Below are 16,845 nucleotides of genomic sequence, written 5' to 3' on the forward strand. Positions count from 1 at the left end.
CTGAGCGACAATCTGCTCGTCTTGAGTATCGCATTTCTGTTTGGCTCACTTGGTACTGATCCAAAGTCATATGTGTAGAACCAGGACAACAGGTCACATCAACAGCATGGCGGCAAATACTCTTTCTATACAGCTTACCGCTCCTAATGGAAGATCGTACACTCAACCGACGGGGCTCTACATCAATGGCCAATGGGTTAAGTCAGATCAGGGCAACACCCTCGCATCGATTGATCCTGCGTAAGTCCACATCCTCCTCACCCTGTGCATGATATTCTTCGGATGTCAGTTCTGCAGTCTGTAGCTAATAGAAAGTAAAGAACGGAGAAGCAGATCGTGTCTGTCCAAGCGGGCTCAAAGTCAGACATCGACAAGGCCGTAAAGGCGGCGCGCGCAGCGCTCAAGGCGCCGACGTGGAAGAGCCTCCCTGGCTCAGACCGCGGCCAACTGCTCAACCGCCTAGCCGACCTTGTGGACGCGCACCGGGAGACGTTGGCGACCATTGAGACCTGGGACAATGGCAAGCCGTACACGGTCTCCCTCGAAGAAGACATGGCCGAGGTGGCAGGAACGCTGCGGTACTATGCAGGTTTCGCGGACAAGGTTTTCGGCCAGGTGATTGAGACGAACCCGGACAAGTTCGCATACACTGTACGGGAACCGGTGGGCGTCTGTGGGCAGATCATTCCGTACGTGGCTCTTCTTTTGCGCAAGATATCCGTGATCGTCTCACTAATTCACATGATAGATGGAACTACCCTCTGGCCATGGCAGCCTGGAAGCTAGGGCCGGCCCTGGCCTGCGGCAACACCGTCGTGCTCAAGCCCGCCGAGCAGACGCCGCTCTCGATCCTCTACTTCGCCAACCTGGTCGGCGAAGCCGGGTTCCCGCCGGGCGTGGTGAACATCGTGAACGGGCGCGGCAGCGAAGCCGGCGCGGCGCTGGCGTCGCACCTGGGCGTGGACAAGATCGCGTTCACCGGCTCGACGGAGACGGGGCGGGAGATCATGCGGATGGCGGCGGGCAACCTGAAGAACATCACGCTGGAGACGGGGGCAAGAGCCCGCTGCTCGTCTTCGACGACGCCGAGCTCGACAACGCCGTCGAGTGGGCCCACGGCGGCATCATGTCCAACCAGGGCCAGATCTGCACGGCGACGTCGCGCGTCCTGGTGCAGGAGGGCGTGTACCGGCGCTTCGTCGACGCCTTCAAGCGCCGCGTGCGCGAGGTCTCGCGCGTCGGCGACCCCTTCGACGCCCGCACGTTCCAGGGGCCCCAGGTGACGAAAGCGCAACACGAGCGCATCCTGCGCTACGTGGACATCGGGCGCGCCGAGGGGGCGACGCTCGAGGCCGGCGGCCAGCGCGTCGGCGACGCGGGCTTCTTCGTGCAGCCGACCGTCTTCACCGGCGTGAAGCCCGACATGCGCATCTTCCAGGAGGAGGTCTTCGGGCCCTTCGTCACGATCATGCCGTTCAAGACCGAGGAGGAGGCCGTCGAGCTGGCCAACGCGACGCAGTACGGGCTCGGCAGCGCCGTCTTCACGACGAATCTGACGCGCGCTCATCGCGTCGCACGCGCTATCGAGGCGGGCATGGTGTGGATCAACTCCAGCCAAGACAGTGACTGGCGCATCCCCTTTGGCGGTGTCAAGCAGAGCGGTATCGGGAGGGAGCTGGGCGAGGCCGGGCTGGAGGCGTACTCCACTGTCAAAGCTATCCATGTCAATATGAAGTCTAAGCTGTGAGCTATCTACGCAGTTGATAACTCAAAAGTATTACTGTTCTATTTTATAGGGGTATTCCTCCTTCTCTATACCGCTATCTCATGAACACCTGTCTTGCGACCTCCTTACCCAATACCGAGAGGAACCAATAATGCTCTAAGTGCCACATATAATGACAATTCATAGGACTCTTTCACAAAAGCGGTAGCAACGAAGGGGCCTGCTCATTCGACATGAGGCGGTATTGACGGGCAAGATCCGACACTAGACTCCTCCACCCTTACTCCAACCACGATATCGAGGTTCGATTCACTTCTGAAATCTACTCCGGCGCATGCCGCGCTTTGCCTTTCTTCCCAGCTGCTGACCCTTTGCCCCCGGAAGCACCACCGGCTTTCCGCCACTCACGCGACCAGGCCCAAAGTCAGGGGTCCCACCAAGGACACCCCAAACATCGCCGACATAGTTCTGTGCCGGGATGCCAGCCCGGAACGTCTCGTTCCAGCAGTTGATGATGCCCCGCGCAATCGAGTCGCCCGCGACCCAGACGTTCTCGATGGCGATGGGATAGCCCGCTGTCCCATTGACCAGGTTGTCCATGACGGACTGGCCCGGATACGGACGGTCAAAGTCGGAGACGGTGCGCACGATGGCGACGCGCGCGAAGTCGACCCGGTCCTCCAGCGCACCGCGGACGAGGGCGCCCAGCACGGCGCCGTCCTCCTGCGCCGTCGTGCAGTACGTGCCCGTGCCGTTGGTCCAGAGGTCCACGCGTTTGGCGTGCGTCTCGGCCAGCAGCGCGCCCGTGTGCCACGTGTCCGACGTCGCCGAGTCGCAATGGTGAACGGCGGGCGCAGCCGCACCTGGAGCGAAACGCGGGACGCCCGCGTAGTGGGCGCGATACGCGGCGGCGGCGGCGCTGTCGGCGACGCGCGCGGGGTCGATCATGGCCGTGAAGGCGTCGCGCAGCGCCGCGTTGACCTCGAAGACCTCGGAGTTGTAGACGGAGCCCCATGCGGCCTCGGGCGACACGGTGCCCTGCGGCACGTAGCCCGTATCGAAGCCCGGGGGCAGCTCGCGGGCGTCCATCTCGTACGACATGCCGACCTGGATGGTGAAGCGCGCCAGGGTGATGGCGCCGAGCGTCACTTGGTCTGGCGCCCCGCCGCCGACGCCCGTCAGCACCCAGTACGTCTCGCCTAGGTCCAGCTGCGGGTCGGCAAGCAGCGCCATGGTGGTCGCGGTGGCCTGGATCTCGGCCTCGCCGGTGGTCATGAGGCATGCGTCCCCATCGGCTGTGCAATGCAGGTCGGGGAACTCGGGGCTGGCGTAGGGTACGCGGTGCCGCATTCCTCGGAAGTCCAATGCGCCCGTGGCGTTGGACTTGGTTAGGTAAATCTCGCCCTCTGCGTCGAACTGGTTGATAAGTCAAGGTCAATACGTAAGGTCAAGAATCCGATACTTTTTGTTTGAATCAAGCCATCATTGGACTCACGAATGTCATGATCATGACTTTGGGCTTGATCCGGCCATTGTACGTAGCGGCCACCGTCGCGACACAGAGATAAGCGGCTGCGAGCGCAGACTTGGAAATGAGGCGCATTTTCACGTCAGTTGCCCCGGAAGAGCTTTCTGTTGGGGATTTCGAACGCTGTGTCACTGGAAAGGAAGGATTCTGAAGCGACTTTTCGTATGGTAGCGGTCTATTTATTTGTCACCAAGTACTTGTAATTTGGTTCAAGCAAGGGATAGGTTGGTTGGATATCGGAGTCCCGATTGTACATATTGATATTGCCAAAGACGGTCCGAGTCGGAGCATCATCCACGCAGGCTCTTGACTCGCAGCGTGTAAGCCGATGGGCGGACGCCAGTCCTTATCACTACCCATGTTGCTGTAGCCCTCCGTGCATTCCGGCGAGACTGATTAGGCACGACAGGGTGCCGGTCACGGCTGACGGCAAGGAAGCCAACATCAATTGGTGATAAGCCGATCGCCCACTAAAGTCGTCAACCCCCGCGATTTAGCGGGCAACGTTAAGGTGGTCCGTGCCCCACCTCGAGCGCGACCATGATTTTCAGATTGCGCTCTAGTACCCTTCCGGTGTTTGGATATAATTTTCTTAATCGTACCCTTCAAGTGTTCCAACAGAACAAACGGCGCAATCAGGTGACCAGTGGTCTTTGGCTCACCTTAAAAGCTGGAAGTTGCACCATACACGACTGATGGGCCCATTATGATTCTAAAGCTGCCCGTGACTACAGCGTTTGCTGCCAAAAGAGCAACCGCGCCGCGGGTCACTGGGGGTCTAAAACCCCAATGTCGAGCATCTCACTCGTCGGCCTTGCAAGACTCCGCCCAGAGCCCGTCTTCGGCCTCGCAGGAACATTCTAAGGATGAGACGGTACGAAAAGTATCGGGACAGGAGGCATCTCGATCGTCGGCCTGGAAAGACTTCACCGAGGTACACTTCACAGAAGTACCGAGGCAAAAGGAAAACGTACCTAAACGGAAGAAAATAGGGGGCAAAACTCCAAACGGGCAAAATCCGAGAAAGGGCACGTTGGCCTTTGTGAAAAAAATCGGCCATGTTCCCATACGCAGATTGGGGTCGCCGCCGCCGCAGAACCAAAAACATCCTTATCGGCTCACCCCGATTGACAGCGAAGCAGTCACCGATGCCGAGTTTACCAAGAAGTGGACTACCAAGTTGAACCGCAACCATCCCGCACTTGTCCGGAGAATGCCCGGCTTCCTGGAGTCGCAGTCTTGGTTTCAGCACCCCGACGCCTTTCGTAGCGGCGAGTTCACCTCGCGCGCTTCCCCGTCCAACCGCAGACATCAGAGAAGAAGCCAAATTTCAACGCGCTGCGAGACTCGATCCTTGCGAGTGCTATTTGGCAGGGGGGAGACAAGGACAGCGGACACAGCGCCGTGGACCAACTTTTCGACAGTCTCGGCGCCAAATTCAGGATTGATCGGAGCAATGTAACGACTGATGCGTGGATTAATCCCAACAGAAGACTCCCGCTAGAGAAATTCCAGCGCTGGTTAATGAATAGTGGCCGGTCCAACCGCCACAACCTCGACCGCACAGTGGACCGTTTATTGAAGTTGGCCAAGGTTGAATCTGACCCATGGCTGTCTTTTGAAGCACCAATTGCCTTTATCAGGGAGGTTATCCAGTACAACAAGGAGCTAGGGCCCGACAATGCTATTCGCGGGCTGGCGGGCTTAATTGAGCTGGAGGACCGCCTGACGGAGGACTTCCCATACCCTCCGATCGTCCGGAAAATCGGCGGGCTCACGTACAATGCCAACTCGTGCAGCATTCGCCTCGGCATCGAGCCGCGTCGGTCAGACCTTAAAAGATCTACAGCAACTACCGTGATCGGGCAGTTGGCGGGCTACGGTCGCGCATTGCTCATCCCGCCCCGGCTGGCGTCGCTAGGAGACCAGGATTTACTATTCCATCCTCAGGTCAGCAGTTTGCGGGCAAAGACCGGCAGTATCGTATCAACCGATGGCCGGTACACAAAAACATCATGAAGGCGACCTGGGTCCTAGGCTTTGAGCAGACGATCCCGGAGCGGATCAATGCGGAACTCAAGCCCGGCGATGCTTTATTGATACCCCCAGGCTGGTGGTACGGCATTCGAAACACCAACTGGCACAACCAGCTCAATGCCACGGTGGGCTGGTATCTGAACACAGACGAGAGTCCGTACAATCAAGATCGGGACCACGACGCTAAGGCTGAGGACGCTGCTGAGATTGGGGACGATGACTTTACAAGCGAATTTGGACGTGTACCACTAACAGGCATGAATGTACATAGCAAACCCTAGAGATAGGAAGTAAATAAGTGAAAGTGGTCATTGGCCCATAGCATCAATACTCGTCTGAAAACGGACCTGAGTCCGAAAGTGAGCGTCATTCCCGTCATTCATTGTTCATTGCACCTTGTGTGCACATTTAAGTTAGTGATAGGTGGTTAGGGACCTTCTGCGAAGCCGGGGTTTTCCGGCTCCACCCGAGTTGAGCTGGGGGGCGGACAATCTTCAAAATTTTGGATCCAATGGCCGAGTCCCCAATTCCGTGGATTTGGTCATCCATCAATTCGTTATCTATCCCCCAGCAAAAACTTCAACTTTTGCGAGGGACCTTTTGCGCATTCGGCTTTGTGTGCGTCTCGGAAGACGGTACACATCTCTACGTAATTTAGAAGTCACAGCCATGGCGTCGTCTCCAGCAACATTGCACCGCTTGCGGGTGCCTCTGCAGCGAGCCTTCAGCGCTGCTCGAACCTACGCCACCGTCCCAACCGACTCTGCCGTTTCGCCCAACACATCAACCCCGTCGCCCGCGACCCGCCGACCGACATATTTCAAAGACAAGACCGTCGCCACCCTCGACGAATTCATCGGCGGCAGCAGCGACGCATCCGCCTCCGAGCCGCTGGCGCCCGCCGAAGCCTACACGCTGCGCACCGCCGAAGTCGGGCCGGCGTCGAACCGCCGCACCATCACGCGGCTGCCCGAGTGGCTGAAGACGCCGATCCCCGCGGGCAACAAGAACTTCAAGAAGATCAAGTCGGACCTGCGGGGGCTGGGCCTGCACACGGTGTGCGAGGAGGCGCGGTGCCCCAACATCTCGGACTGCTGGGGCGGCGACAACAAGAACGAGGCGACGGCGACCATCATGCTCATGGGCGACACGTGCACGCGCGGCTGCCGCTTCTGCAGCGTCAAGACGAACCGCAAGCCGCCGCCCCTCGACCCCCACGAGCCCGAGCACACGGCCGAGGCCCTCGCGCGCTGGGGGCTGGGCTACGTCGTGCTGACCAGCGTCGACCGCGACGACCTGGCCGACGGCGGCGCCCGCCACTTCGCCGAGACCATCCGCAAGATCAAAGCCAAGAAGCCCAGCCTGCTGGTCGAGGCGCTGACGGGCGACTTCATGGGCGACCTGGACATGGTCAAGATCGTGGCCGAGAGCGGGCTCGACGTCTACGCGCACAACGTGGAGACGGTCGAGGGCCTGACGCCGTACGTGCGCGACCGCCGGGCGACGTTCCGGCAGAGTCTCAAGGTGCTGGAGCACGTCAAGGCGGTGCGGGGCCAAGAGGGCATCGTGACTAAGACCAGCATCATGTTGGGGCTGGGCGAGCAGGAGCAGGAGCTCATGGACACGCTGAAGGAGCTGCGCAAGGTCGGCGTCGACGTCGTGACCTTCGGCCAGTACATGCGGCCGACCAAGCGCCACCTCAAGGTCGAGAAGTATGTCACGCCGGACGAGTTCGAGATGTGGCGCCAGCGCGCCCTCGACATGGGCTTCCTCTACGTGGCCAGCGGCCCGCTCGTGCGGAGCAGTTACAAGGCGGGCGAGGCCTTCATCGAGAATGTCTTGCGAAAGCGCGCCGGCGATAAGGGAGCGACGGTATCGCTAGACAGTAAGCTTGGGGATGCTGTTGCGCTAGACGGCTAATTCCAGCAAACACATCTGTCGCTTGACAGCAGTGTCTGTCATCGCCCGGCATTGGCTAGAAAGGCATCTGGTCACTTGACTAGCGCCTGTGAGATATCTAGATCTCTGACTAGATAGAGTCGAGTCTACGGAATCTAGACCGCCTACTTGGCTTTCAACATTGTACATTCATTACAGAGCATTTGCATCGGAAACCGGGCTGGGTGCGTCGGGCGGCGTATGGATCGGCACGGGAGCAGAGAGCCCCGATAGAATAAAGTTGTACGATTTGGGAAGAAATCCCTCTCTCAACAAGGGGATCCGGGGACGGAAGCCTCCGGCCGCGGGGAAAGTATACTTAGTAGACCGCGTAAGCTCAATATACTACCATAATAGGAAAAGCAAGCAAAAAAGGGGAAGACAGGTAGCCGCTCGGGAATAAGAAAACCGGCGAATATGCGGGTAATATGCATCTTAGCCCCCAGTGAACACCTGAATCGTGAGCCTTTTGCAGATCTGGGGATTGAGTCGCAACCCCTTAACATCTGGCGAGGGGTAAAAGTGCGCGAAATCTCACGCGGCTTTGGGCAAGAAGCAGCCTAGCATCAAACTCTATTCAATATAGGTTTCTGTCGCCGAAATAGCATTCCCGTGACTTGCGGCTGGTAGTTCACCGGGCCCAGTTCGGCATGCGTGCATGCTGGCTCGATTTCTTAGTATTTCGCCGCCATCATCGTATGACCTGGGGTGGGCAAAGAGTCACCAGGCACCGCAGTGGCAGCAGGCCTCACGTTCAACCGCTTCATCTGCGCGATTTCGGTGTAAAAAGCGAGGGAGCGAGCGAACAAGCGAAGAAACGAACGGGACAATAGTGAAGCGGCCTCTCGTCCAAGCAGCCGGTGATTCTAAAACCAAAACTTGCTATCTCCGTCGGTTTCCATGCGAACGTCGAAAGCGAGGCTGATTCCCTGAGGGAAATGGTTTCGGATTGCTCTCCCCTTTTTCCTCCCCGTGCTGTCTTCTGTGTTTTACCGCTCTGCCGGAGCGGGGTAAGGAACAATTGGATGAAAATACATCCATTCTATTTTTCTAAAAATAATGGCCGAGTTTCGTTTGACGGTCGCAACGACGCGGCAACGGAGTTTCGAAGTCATCCCATTTTTCATGCCTGTGCCAACTGCCCAAAAAACTTGTGGTTCTCTTTTTTTGAATCCCCCCTCAGTACAAACAACTCTTGTCTCTCCTCCCTTGTCTGCATGGATTTTCTTCTTGCAGCGTGGAGATAAAACGTTAGGGCACAGGCGGCAGTGCAGGAACACACAAGAGTATGGAGAATATCTGGTCGACACGTTCCCAACGTCGTACCTGGAACGGAGGAGAGGGGTAAAACGGACAAGGCCCCCCCTCCCAAGGGCCAAAGGCCCCATGCCGAAAAAAGCCAAGGCCTGTCCCGCCATGCAACCACTATGCAGGCCGACAGTTCAAACGAGCCCCGTCGACCGTCTCCGCGCGTTGGCCCATGGGTGGGCAATCTGCCAAGGGAGACGTAGGATTGAGCCAAGCGCATAGTCGCAGTGCCAAGCGCAGCTGCAATCCATACCAAGTTGCGAGTTGCACAAACAGTTGCCATACCGGGCATTATTGGTTCAAGGCTCGCAGGCTGGCCAGGGCGCAGAGCCAGACGGATATGCAGCTGCAGCGTCCCCGGAGTGGGTGGAGGCTACTGGGGCCAGCTGGGGGGTCAGGCCCTGTGCCAACGTGTGTGAGTGGATTTAGCTGCTCTTCGGGAAAATGGTTAGTCCCAACCAGGTTGCAACTGCCCTAGACTAAGACTGCCCTTAGATGGCGGCCTTGCCAATAGATTGCCGATAGAGCGCTAGAGCTATCTCCGGACTCGTACTAACTGGCTTCACTAAAAACACCTAAGCACCTGTCTTATCTGGGGATCGAGAATTTGGTGTTGATTCAACAAAATAACCAAACTTGCGAGAATATGTGCGTCGACACTAGTATTGTCCGAATTTCGCTTACGAGATAATACAACCAGTCGCACCGCTTTTACAGTCAGGTTTCCGCAGTGCACTGTTGCTCAGTTGTTCAAGGCCCATGGGGGCGGCAGCAGACCAGACGGCGGTGACCTGACTACTGCAGCACATTGCAGATTTACAGCACTAATTTGATAGGGCGATGCATGTGTGTGTGTGAAGATTATATGGGGGTGGACCCTTGGAAGCAGAAGAGAAAGATATCGTGGCGCCTATCCCTTGGGATCAACGGATGTGCAGTTGGAGCATGTTGGAGCAGTCAGGCAGTTGTCAAAAAAGGTATCGGCCTCATCGGGGATCCCTCTACATAGTACTGCCGATCGTATGACTATGGAGAGGGGGACGCGTAAGAGGCGTAATATGTGATTGGACGCATAGTCAGTAAGTCTCCAGCCGACGGGGGTGTTGCGAACCCCCACTTCTTTCTAGACGTACATCTCCCAGCCCACCGACGGTACGGCAACGGGCCACTCACGTTCGAGAAGGCCACGGGAGAGGAGCGCAACGCCCGTAGATTAACCACCCTCCTTCATGCGGCGCAGAATCTCACGATAGTTGGACGGAGGAGGGCGAATACTACCGCCCAGCCTGCCAGTTCTCCCGGTTCTCCCAGCCCTCCTACCGCCTACTGCCTGCCTGCCCGGGCACGCAATTGACTCTGCAGCCAAACCAAGTAAGCCGCACTCTAAAATACGAGCTACCCACAAACATGGCTACGACGCGAAGGCAAAAAGTCAACTTGCGGTAGAGCAAGAGCAAGAAAGTCAACAAAGTTCGTCTGGTCTAAGCAAGAAACAACACAATCACTCCAGGTTTCGCAGTAGCACCAGCCTGCCAGCAGGAAAAAGATTCGACGGACTCGACTCTGACTGTCAATAGTCAATGGGGCACGTTTTGCATTTCTGGCAGCTTTGCAGTAGGCAGTTAGTAAGACTTCCTGGGCCTGCAGTTTCGAACTGCCAAGAGTGTTCGAGGCCGTTCCAAGTCTCCAGTTATCGCCCACTTTGTTACAAAAAAACTAGCAGGTCATACGCCGATAACTGGGTCAAACCAGCGCCCTCTGGGTTTTTCTTCTCTGGTGTGCACTCTTTGCGCCCGCCGCCCGTAGCCCGCTGCACACAGTACACGTCGCCCAGTCGCCTGCCACTCCCACGTTTCGCCCTCGACAGGTGAAGGGGGCAGTTGCTCCTGCCAGAGCCCGATCGATCGCCGGCCCGCCGTGACGTGTCGTGTGTCGTCGAACTCTCTGCTGCAGGCCTGCAAGCCACGGGGCCTGAGTAATCCATCGGCGTACAGTACGGTTTGGCGGCTCGCGGTCGCAGCCAGACTGTCCGGCGGCAGTCCCACACACGGCCATCGACCATTACGGTTCATCCCTGGAACTTCAGTGGGTAAAGGGAAAAAGTGATCGAACTTCAGTCCAAACTGCGATGCAGCGCCGAAAAGAAAATAACGGAGCAGATCAAGCACAGCACACCATTGGTAAGCTTTTGCGCTCACACACCACCCTTGGACACCCTTGGACGTCCATGGGAAGAACTCTGGGGCTCTCTCTGATTGCAGGTACCTTTCGTTTCCTTCAAAAGACCGCTCCTTCTCGTCCAAATCTCACGATCTTTTTTCCCTTTCCCTCTCCAGACCAAAAAGACTCAAGTCATACTCGCTCCCAAATACCAAACAAACCAAACCAACCCTATTCCAACCAACCTTCGTTCCGCCGGCCAGAACACCTCACTTAATCGGGACATGCATCACCAGGCCACCCAACCCGTGCAGATTGCGACGCAACAATTTGTGTCCAGTATGTCTTTCACCCCTCCATCTTATCCCCCGTTAACTCCGACACTAACATTTCCCCTTTCTCCAGCTTCCTACACCCGCGAAGGATCATCATCCCTCAGCCCTCCCTCGGTCACCACCCTCCAGGCCCAGGCCAACCGCTGCGAGACTCAGGACTCTGATCTCCTCGCTTCCGAAGAGCTCCAGACCATCCAAGTCGCTCTCTCTGGAGGTCGCCGGCACCGCCGCGGCAACCTGTCTCAAACAGAGCTCGAGACCTTCCACATGTTCCGACGGGACGTCCGCTCCGGCTCCATCCCGTCTCTGTAGATTCTCTCGAGTCTCCGAGACATGAGGACCACCTCATCGTCGTCCTCGCCTACGCCTTTTGCATTTCAACTCTGATACCACCAACGTTTTCCGCCGTGTTGTAACCCTTCACAACAACACATGGACACACACGCAACTCCATTCAACAACTCTCAGCTCACGTCGCCATAATTTTTCGTCGCCTTTTTTATCATCATAGACATACAAGTCCCCGTGTGGCATTTTCAACGCTTCCAACGAAGCGGCCCGGGTTGACGCCCCTTACTTTCAGCAATCATCATCAACGGCAACAAACAATACAGAACTACCATCAAAAAAGTAGCGAAAGCATAAGGATTGGTAAGCCCCGAAGGGCCTGATCGCTTATTGCTATGAGTATGACGAATAATACTCACCTCCCCATAGCCGGCATGGAGGTTAATAAACATAATATAAATCATATAAACATCAAACTATTCTCGTCTGCCATGTGATCCTATGTCAAAACTGTCTAATTATCTTGCTCTTAATTTCGTATCATCATGCTCTTGTGATAGATTGAGATTCTTGGCGATATGGCTATCAACCTGAGATTCTGAATTATCACGATGACCTGTTTTCTTACAACACTACTTCGCATGCCATCACACAAAAACAGCATTCTCTCATTGACTATCGGACTTGATGCATCCTCGTCAATTCTCGTCTGACATTGTTCACGATCATGCTATGTCGTTACGCGTCGTTTTGGTTGGATTCAATACGAGCATCAGAGAGATCTACTTGCACAGCCCTCTGATTGACACTTGTTGACACGCGTCGTTCCAAACACTGCGACTTCGTATTCAAGAAATTGACCCTACCAACTATTGCGTCGCAACTAATCCTACGGGATGACGAGCACTGTCTCTCCAGACCAAACATGTGCCAGGTCCGTCTTACGGACTAATTTCTTCCCCGAACCCCCCAGCTTGCCTCCAGCAGAACTCCAGCACCCCAGGAATGCTGTTAGTAGTGGTGGGTATACAAATAAGCGAAACAGCACTTACAGTAGTGTCTACCGGACCAGACCTTCCTTACTAAGTACGCACAGTAGCAGTAGCTGATTGCGACCAGGCACCTTGCACGCCAGCACGCACCAATATGAACGACCTTATCACCTTGCAAGCCTAGCACATCAGCGGCGTGCGTTGGGTTAGGAAATCCACCACCCAAGATGGACCGGGGCAAAATCCCCGGAGCGTCGTCTCCACTCTGACCTCAGTCGGTTTGCTTGCCACTCCGTATGACCTCACGTCAGTGCTCGCACCACCACCCAACGTCATAATCGCGAGCCGGAGCACGCGCCGTTCGGCGACCGCAGGAGAACAACGCTCGCTTGGTTGGTTTTCTTCCTGTTCATGATGCATCCATTTCCAGACCGGTTGGCAGCCTCCTTCGAACCATTTTCCTTGCCATCGAATGGATACACCCCACGCAGACGCGAGGTCTCGCCCCAAGAACTATTTGGGCAGCAACGGCGCGAATTCACGGGGTAGCTCATTTTTCCGATTCTCGATGGCGTTACCACACCTACATATTGTTATCTCGATGTCACCCTCGCCGTGATGTGCTGAGGCTCTGCCGTGTCCCGACGTGCCGGCCTAAGCTACCAGCCCTGTCTATTTAGGGCCGGTTCCACTCCCACTCACTCTGGTAGGATCGCCAGAGCTGCCCGTAACTTTACCTCATTGATCGACAACCACGATCTCGTGACTTTTCGGTCCGATAGAACAGAAGAAAAGAACACAAGAATGCCGAAATTAAAAATTGACGAAAAGGATAAGGAAACATGTAGTATGATGAAAGTGGGAAGCCTGTGTGTGGACAGTGACGCCTTATCTTACTGTTTCGCTGTTAAATGACATAAACCCGCCAGGGACTCTGGGCCATTGACTGGCCCTCATTTAACTTCCGATTACTCGCCCCGTCCGTGCCGGGGGCGGAGAGTGGACGGACGTGTGGCGGATCGGGATGGCATGCAGATTGGAACCCTGTCCCCTATCGCCAAAGTCGCAATGATCTTCAACGCAAAGGATCGAATGACATCCTAGCAACACCGCTGTGTGCCAATCATAGCCCGCCGTATCACTATCGCAGAGCCGCCTGTCAAGCTGTTTTTCCCACCCCCCTTGCCCCTATTCCCACTTGCGAACGTTTCACTCGCACGGTACAGCCTTCAGCCACGATCCCCAGGTATTCTACCGATCTCCCGGGGTTTACGGGATCAGCACCATCTAGAGATGGGAACGTCTCCTCCGAGACCCCTAGATCCCCATGAAATACGTAGGGAGCCACAGAAGGCTAGATGACTAGCCAGCCGCACTGTACCGATATGCCTACGCCGCCATGGCTTGGCTTGGTGGTGCAAGACTTAAATCCGCCCAATGACTTCATCACCAAGGGGTCTACCTAACTCGCTGTCGGTGAGCATACTTGACGTAGATATTAGATATTGATCTACGATGTGTGTGTGGACGTGCCGTGCCGTATTGTTGTTGCACAATTGAGGGCCGATCTGAGCATTGTGGAGAGGTAATCCATGGACTGCGGCAACCATGCGAGCCTCACTCTCTACGCTCCTGAGTCGTTGGCCCCATCGCCAGTATCACGGGGTTATGATGAATAGCGAGATGTATTTCTCGTATGTGCACACCTCCTTTCCTATTGGCTGCCAAAGTTGGATTTCTCGCCCATCAAATGGCTTTCGTCACTTGAACGTGATCTCGCTGCGCGCATAACATGAGACTTATACCAGGGAAAAGCGTTAGTGGCGTTGACAAAGCTCACCGACATGATTTGGGAGCTGATTGAATTCTCAGCTTAAGTCCAATGGCTGGGTAAATTTCTCAAGGTGGTGCGCCGGACTCTCGTGATTTCGTGGGCTATTATTTAATCCTCGTTGCTGCTCCCCCTATCACTGACATGTAATGCGCAAATTCTGCAAGCAACGCGTTTGGGAAGCTGGAGACGGAGAGACCTACATCATAACTCGAGAGGGTTTGACTGGCTAGCTACGAAGTGTGCGCAACCCTTGTGGTTAGCATGTAGACTCTTGCAAGTCCTCAAATTTTCCTAGCTGAAGCGATTTGAGAGACTTGGAAAAGACCTTTGCCCCTTTCTTTCGGTTGGATATTGAGCTACGAAACCAACATCATCATACATAACCTCACATAATGTTTATCTCTTGGAATCTACGCACGCAACTATGAGGTTTTGTACCCAATGGATTTGGGAGCAAATAGGGACGTAACCGCCAAATGGACATGGCTGCTTCGTGTATTTAGTCCCAGGGTTCTCCTCCTTAGTGAAATAGTGAAGGGATATCAGCATCAGACCATTTCGACACCACCTAACATCATAATCACTACGCCCAAGAGCAACAAGATGCGATCCGCTTCAATCCTGTTGATGGGCCTTGCCCAGCCGCTGTCCTTTCCGCCCAGACCAACGCGCCAGCCAGCCCCTCCATCAACATCGACGAATTCTACAGCACCCTTGACGGGGACGGCTTCCTCCCCGTAGAGCCGCAGAAGGCCCAATGGACGTTGCGCAATGTACGCCGACTCTGCGCGCCGGAAGGTGTTCCGCCTCATTGCTCGTGGCATGTCGACCTCGACACCAACGATGGCAGCGAAGTTGAGTCCTGCAGCCTCGAGACCAGAGGGCCGCGCGAAGAGCTCTGGGGCCAGTGCGGTCCCGGGTCCGAATCCGCAATTGTCTTGTCTATCTCGTCGGACCAAGGGGTCACGGATCTTTACGTCGTCAAGGGGGATTTCATGGTTATAGCCTCATACTCCGAAGAGCTGCTCAAGTCCGGCGATGTCGTGCCTGACCAGTCGCTCATCGTACTGGACGTATGACACTCTACATCGCTTGCCGGACTGGCTGGCAATACTACGGTTCTCTCCGGGGTGAAAACTGGCGCTGGAAGATAACGTGTTTCACCTTCAATGGTCTCGGTGGAAATCCTCATGACCAACTTGGAAGATATAGATTCTGTGCGTTTCCACCAGGCATGTGATAAGAAAGAAATGGTCAGCGGCCATGAGATTGGCGAAAGTGGAGGTCGATGGCGTTTCGATGGGTTTGGATTATGTACTTAGATTTGGCGATGAGATCGATGAGGAAGAAACACTCTTCTCTTCGATAGATTTGTTCTAAGGCGACGGCTTTTTCCATTGGGTTTTTTTTCCGTCGCAATCTTGTACTCCTTTCATCTGTTTAGGTAGCTTCTGTCCCCTTACGGGTGTACATAGAGAATACCACCACAATCACAACGTTCTTCTCTTCCCGTAGTCGAGTGAGCACTCGCCCGGCGTACAACCTTGGAGCTGGGTCTTGGGGTCGTCACCGTCGCAGTATCGCTGGTATATCAAGCAGGGGCTGACCACCATGACAAAAAAGTCTCTCCGAAGGGATATTCCGCAGGATGGCAGCGGCGCTCTGTAACTCAAGGTAGGAATGTCATCGGTCGCATCAGGGTCACCACGAGCTGACTGTGTTGGAGATGCTGTTGGTTGTGGCTTTTCATTTCAATGGCCCCTTGCACCAACGGACCAACCAATCACGCCAATAACCCAGTCTTCCAACCAAAATCAACTGCGCCTCATAGCAAATATCACCTTCTCTTTTCCTCTTTCCCTATTTTTAAACCTCTTTCACGCCACCTTCTAACGTAATAGCTGTTGACCCATTTCAATCATATTATCTATCACGTCTTGCATGATCAGCGAGTCAACACCCAATTTGCCCAAATCATTATGCGACCCCAGTCGTCGATATTTCTGGTGGCTGCCTGGGCCTTGTTGGCAGCCGCTACGCCCTTGGATATCGCGTCCCAGAAACAGTACCCGATGGCGATACCCTCAACCTCCAAAGACCTGAAAGTCCCGGGCCACTCTCCGGCCTACTATTGCGAGGATCCGTCGGATGACCTCTTCCAAATTTCCAGTTTCGAGTTCAGTCCCACTCGCCCTCGCATGTAAGTTTTCTCCTCGTCTGCCCATCTTCTGACCAAGTCGCGTGCTTATACCACCTCACCTCCAGCGGGTACTATTTGGACATTTACTTCTGGGGCTACTTCACCGCCGAAACTGGCGACGTGCCCTGGCTGAACATCACGGGTTCCGTCAACGGGAGGGACGAGCTCGGACCCGTGTACGACGCGCCATTGTGCGACATCAACGTGTTCCAGAAGGTCCTAGTGCCGCGGCCCGGGGGTGGCCACGAGGGAGAGTACCGCCAGCACCGGTCTTGCCCCCAGGCATTCAAAAGGGCTATGCGACCATCAGCTCACCGCCGATTCCTTTTTATCCGGAAGCATTTCCTGTCGGCCGGTATGATCTGAGAGCGGAGGCACTGACTCAAGACGGGAGGCGCATCTTTTGCGTCAAGGGTGAATTCGATGTGTTGGGGCAAGATGATGACTGAGTGAGCCTCCCTGTGCCTGTCAACCGGATAGGGGTATTTATGGGGCGCTT

At 55.5% G+C, this 16,845-nt stretch overlaps 7 protein-coding genes across 7 annotated transcripts; 6 read left to right on the forward strand and 1 right to left on the reverse strand.

Moving 5' to 3' along the window:
* Positions 1 to 106: 106 nt before the first annotated feature.
* On the forward strand, positions 107 to 1,747 carry PG998_011633 (aldehyde dehydrogenase; the record flags this gene model as incomplete). The annotated part of the gene is made up of 4 exons (XM_066878449.1): positions 107 to 240; positions 321 to 689; positions 749 to 973; positions 1,063 to 1,747. The coding sequence occupies 4 exons, from the start codon at positions 107 to 109 to the stop codon at positions 1,745 to 1,747; spliced, it is 1,413 nt and encodes a 470-aa protein (XP_066727503.1).
* Positions 1,748 to 2,035: 288 nt separating this feature from the next.
* Positions 2,036 to 3,329, reverse strand: PG998_011634 (purine nucleoside permease-domain-containing protein; the record flags this gene model as incomplete). Its single annotated transcript, XM_066878450.1, has 2 exons — positions 2,036 to 3,142; positions 3,222 to 3,329. The coding sequence occupies 2 exons, from the start codon at positions 3,327 to 3,329 to the stop codon at positions 2,036 to 2,038; spliced, it is 1,215 nt and encodes a 404-aa protein (XP_066727504.1).
* Positions 3,330 to 3,960: 631 nt separating this feature from the next.
* Positions 3,961 to 5,572, forward strand: PG998_011635 (Transcription factor jumonji/aspartyl beta-hydroxylase; the record flags this gene model as incomplete). Its single annotated transcript, XM_066878451.1, has 3 exons — positions 3,961 to 4,550; positions 4,679 to 5,136; positions 5,205 to 5,572. 3 exons carry the CDS (start codon positions 3,961 to 3,963, stop codon positions 5,570 to 5,572), a joined length of 1,416 nt encoding a protein of 471 aa, XP_066727505.1.
* A 388-nt stretch (positions 5,573 to 5,960) lies between these two features.
* Positions 5,961 to 7,211, forward strand: PG998_011636 (Lipoate synthase; the record flags this gene model as incomplete). The annotated part of the gene is made up of 1 exon (XM_066878452.1): positions 5,961 to 7,211. One exon carries the CDS (start codon positions 5,961 to 5,963, stop codon positions 7,209 to 7,211), a length of 1,251 nt encoding a protein of 416 aa, XP_066727506.1.
* Positions 7,212 to 10,932: 3,721 nt separating this feature from the next.
* PG998_011637 (uncharacterized protein) lies at positions 10,933 to 11,352 on the forward strand. Its single transcript, XM_066878453.1, has 2 exons — positions 10,933 to 11,036; positions 11,103 to 11,352. Exons 1-2 carry the CDS (start codon positions 10,982 to 10,984, stop codon positions 11,342 to 11,344), a joined length of 297 nt encoding a protein of 98 aa, XP_066727507.1. The 5' UTR covers positions 10,933 to 10,981; the 3' UTR covers positions 11,345 to 11,352.
* A 3,397-nt stretch (positions 11,353 to 14,749) lies between these two features.
* PG998_011638 (uncharacterized protein) lies at positions 14,750 to 15,225 on the forward strand (the record flags this gene model as incomplete). The annotated part of the gene is made up of 2 exons (XM_066878454.1): positions 14,750 to 14,793; positions 14,826 to 15,225. The coding sequence occupies 2 exons, from the start codon at positions 14,750 to 14,752 to the stop codon at positions 15,223 to 15,225; spliced, it is 444 nt and encodes a 147-aa protein (XP_066727508.1).
* A 900-nt stretch (positions 15,226 to 16,125) lies between these two features.
* On the forward strand, positions 16,126 to 16,712 carry PG998_011639 (Phosphatidylglycerol/phosphatidylinositol transfer protein; the record flags this gene model as incomplete). Its single annotated transcript, XM_066878455.1, has 2 exons — positions 16,126 to 16,346; positions 16,412 to 16,712. The coding sequence occupies 2 exons, from the start codon at positions 16,126 to 16,128 to the stop codon at positions 16,710 to 16,712; spliced, it is 522 nt and encodes a 173-aa protein (XP_066727509.1).
* Between the last annotated feature and the right edge of the window lie 133 nt (positions 16,713 to 16,845).

This window comes from Apiospora kogelbergensis, assembly GCF_038363985.1.
Source record: "Apiospora kogelbergensis strain CBS 113332 chromosome Unknown utg000007l_segment0_segment0, whole genome shotgun sequence".
NCBI lineage: Eukaryota > Fungi > Ascomycota > Sordariomycetes > Amphisphaeriales > Apiosporaceae > Apiospora > Apiospora kogelbergensis.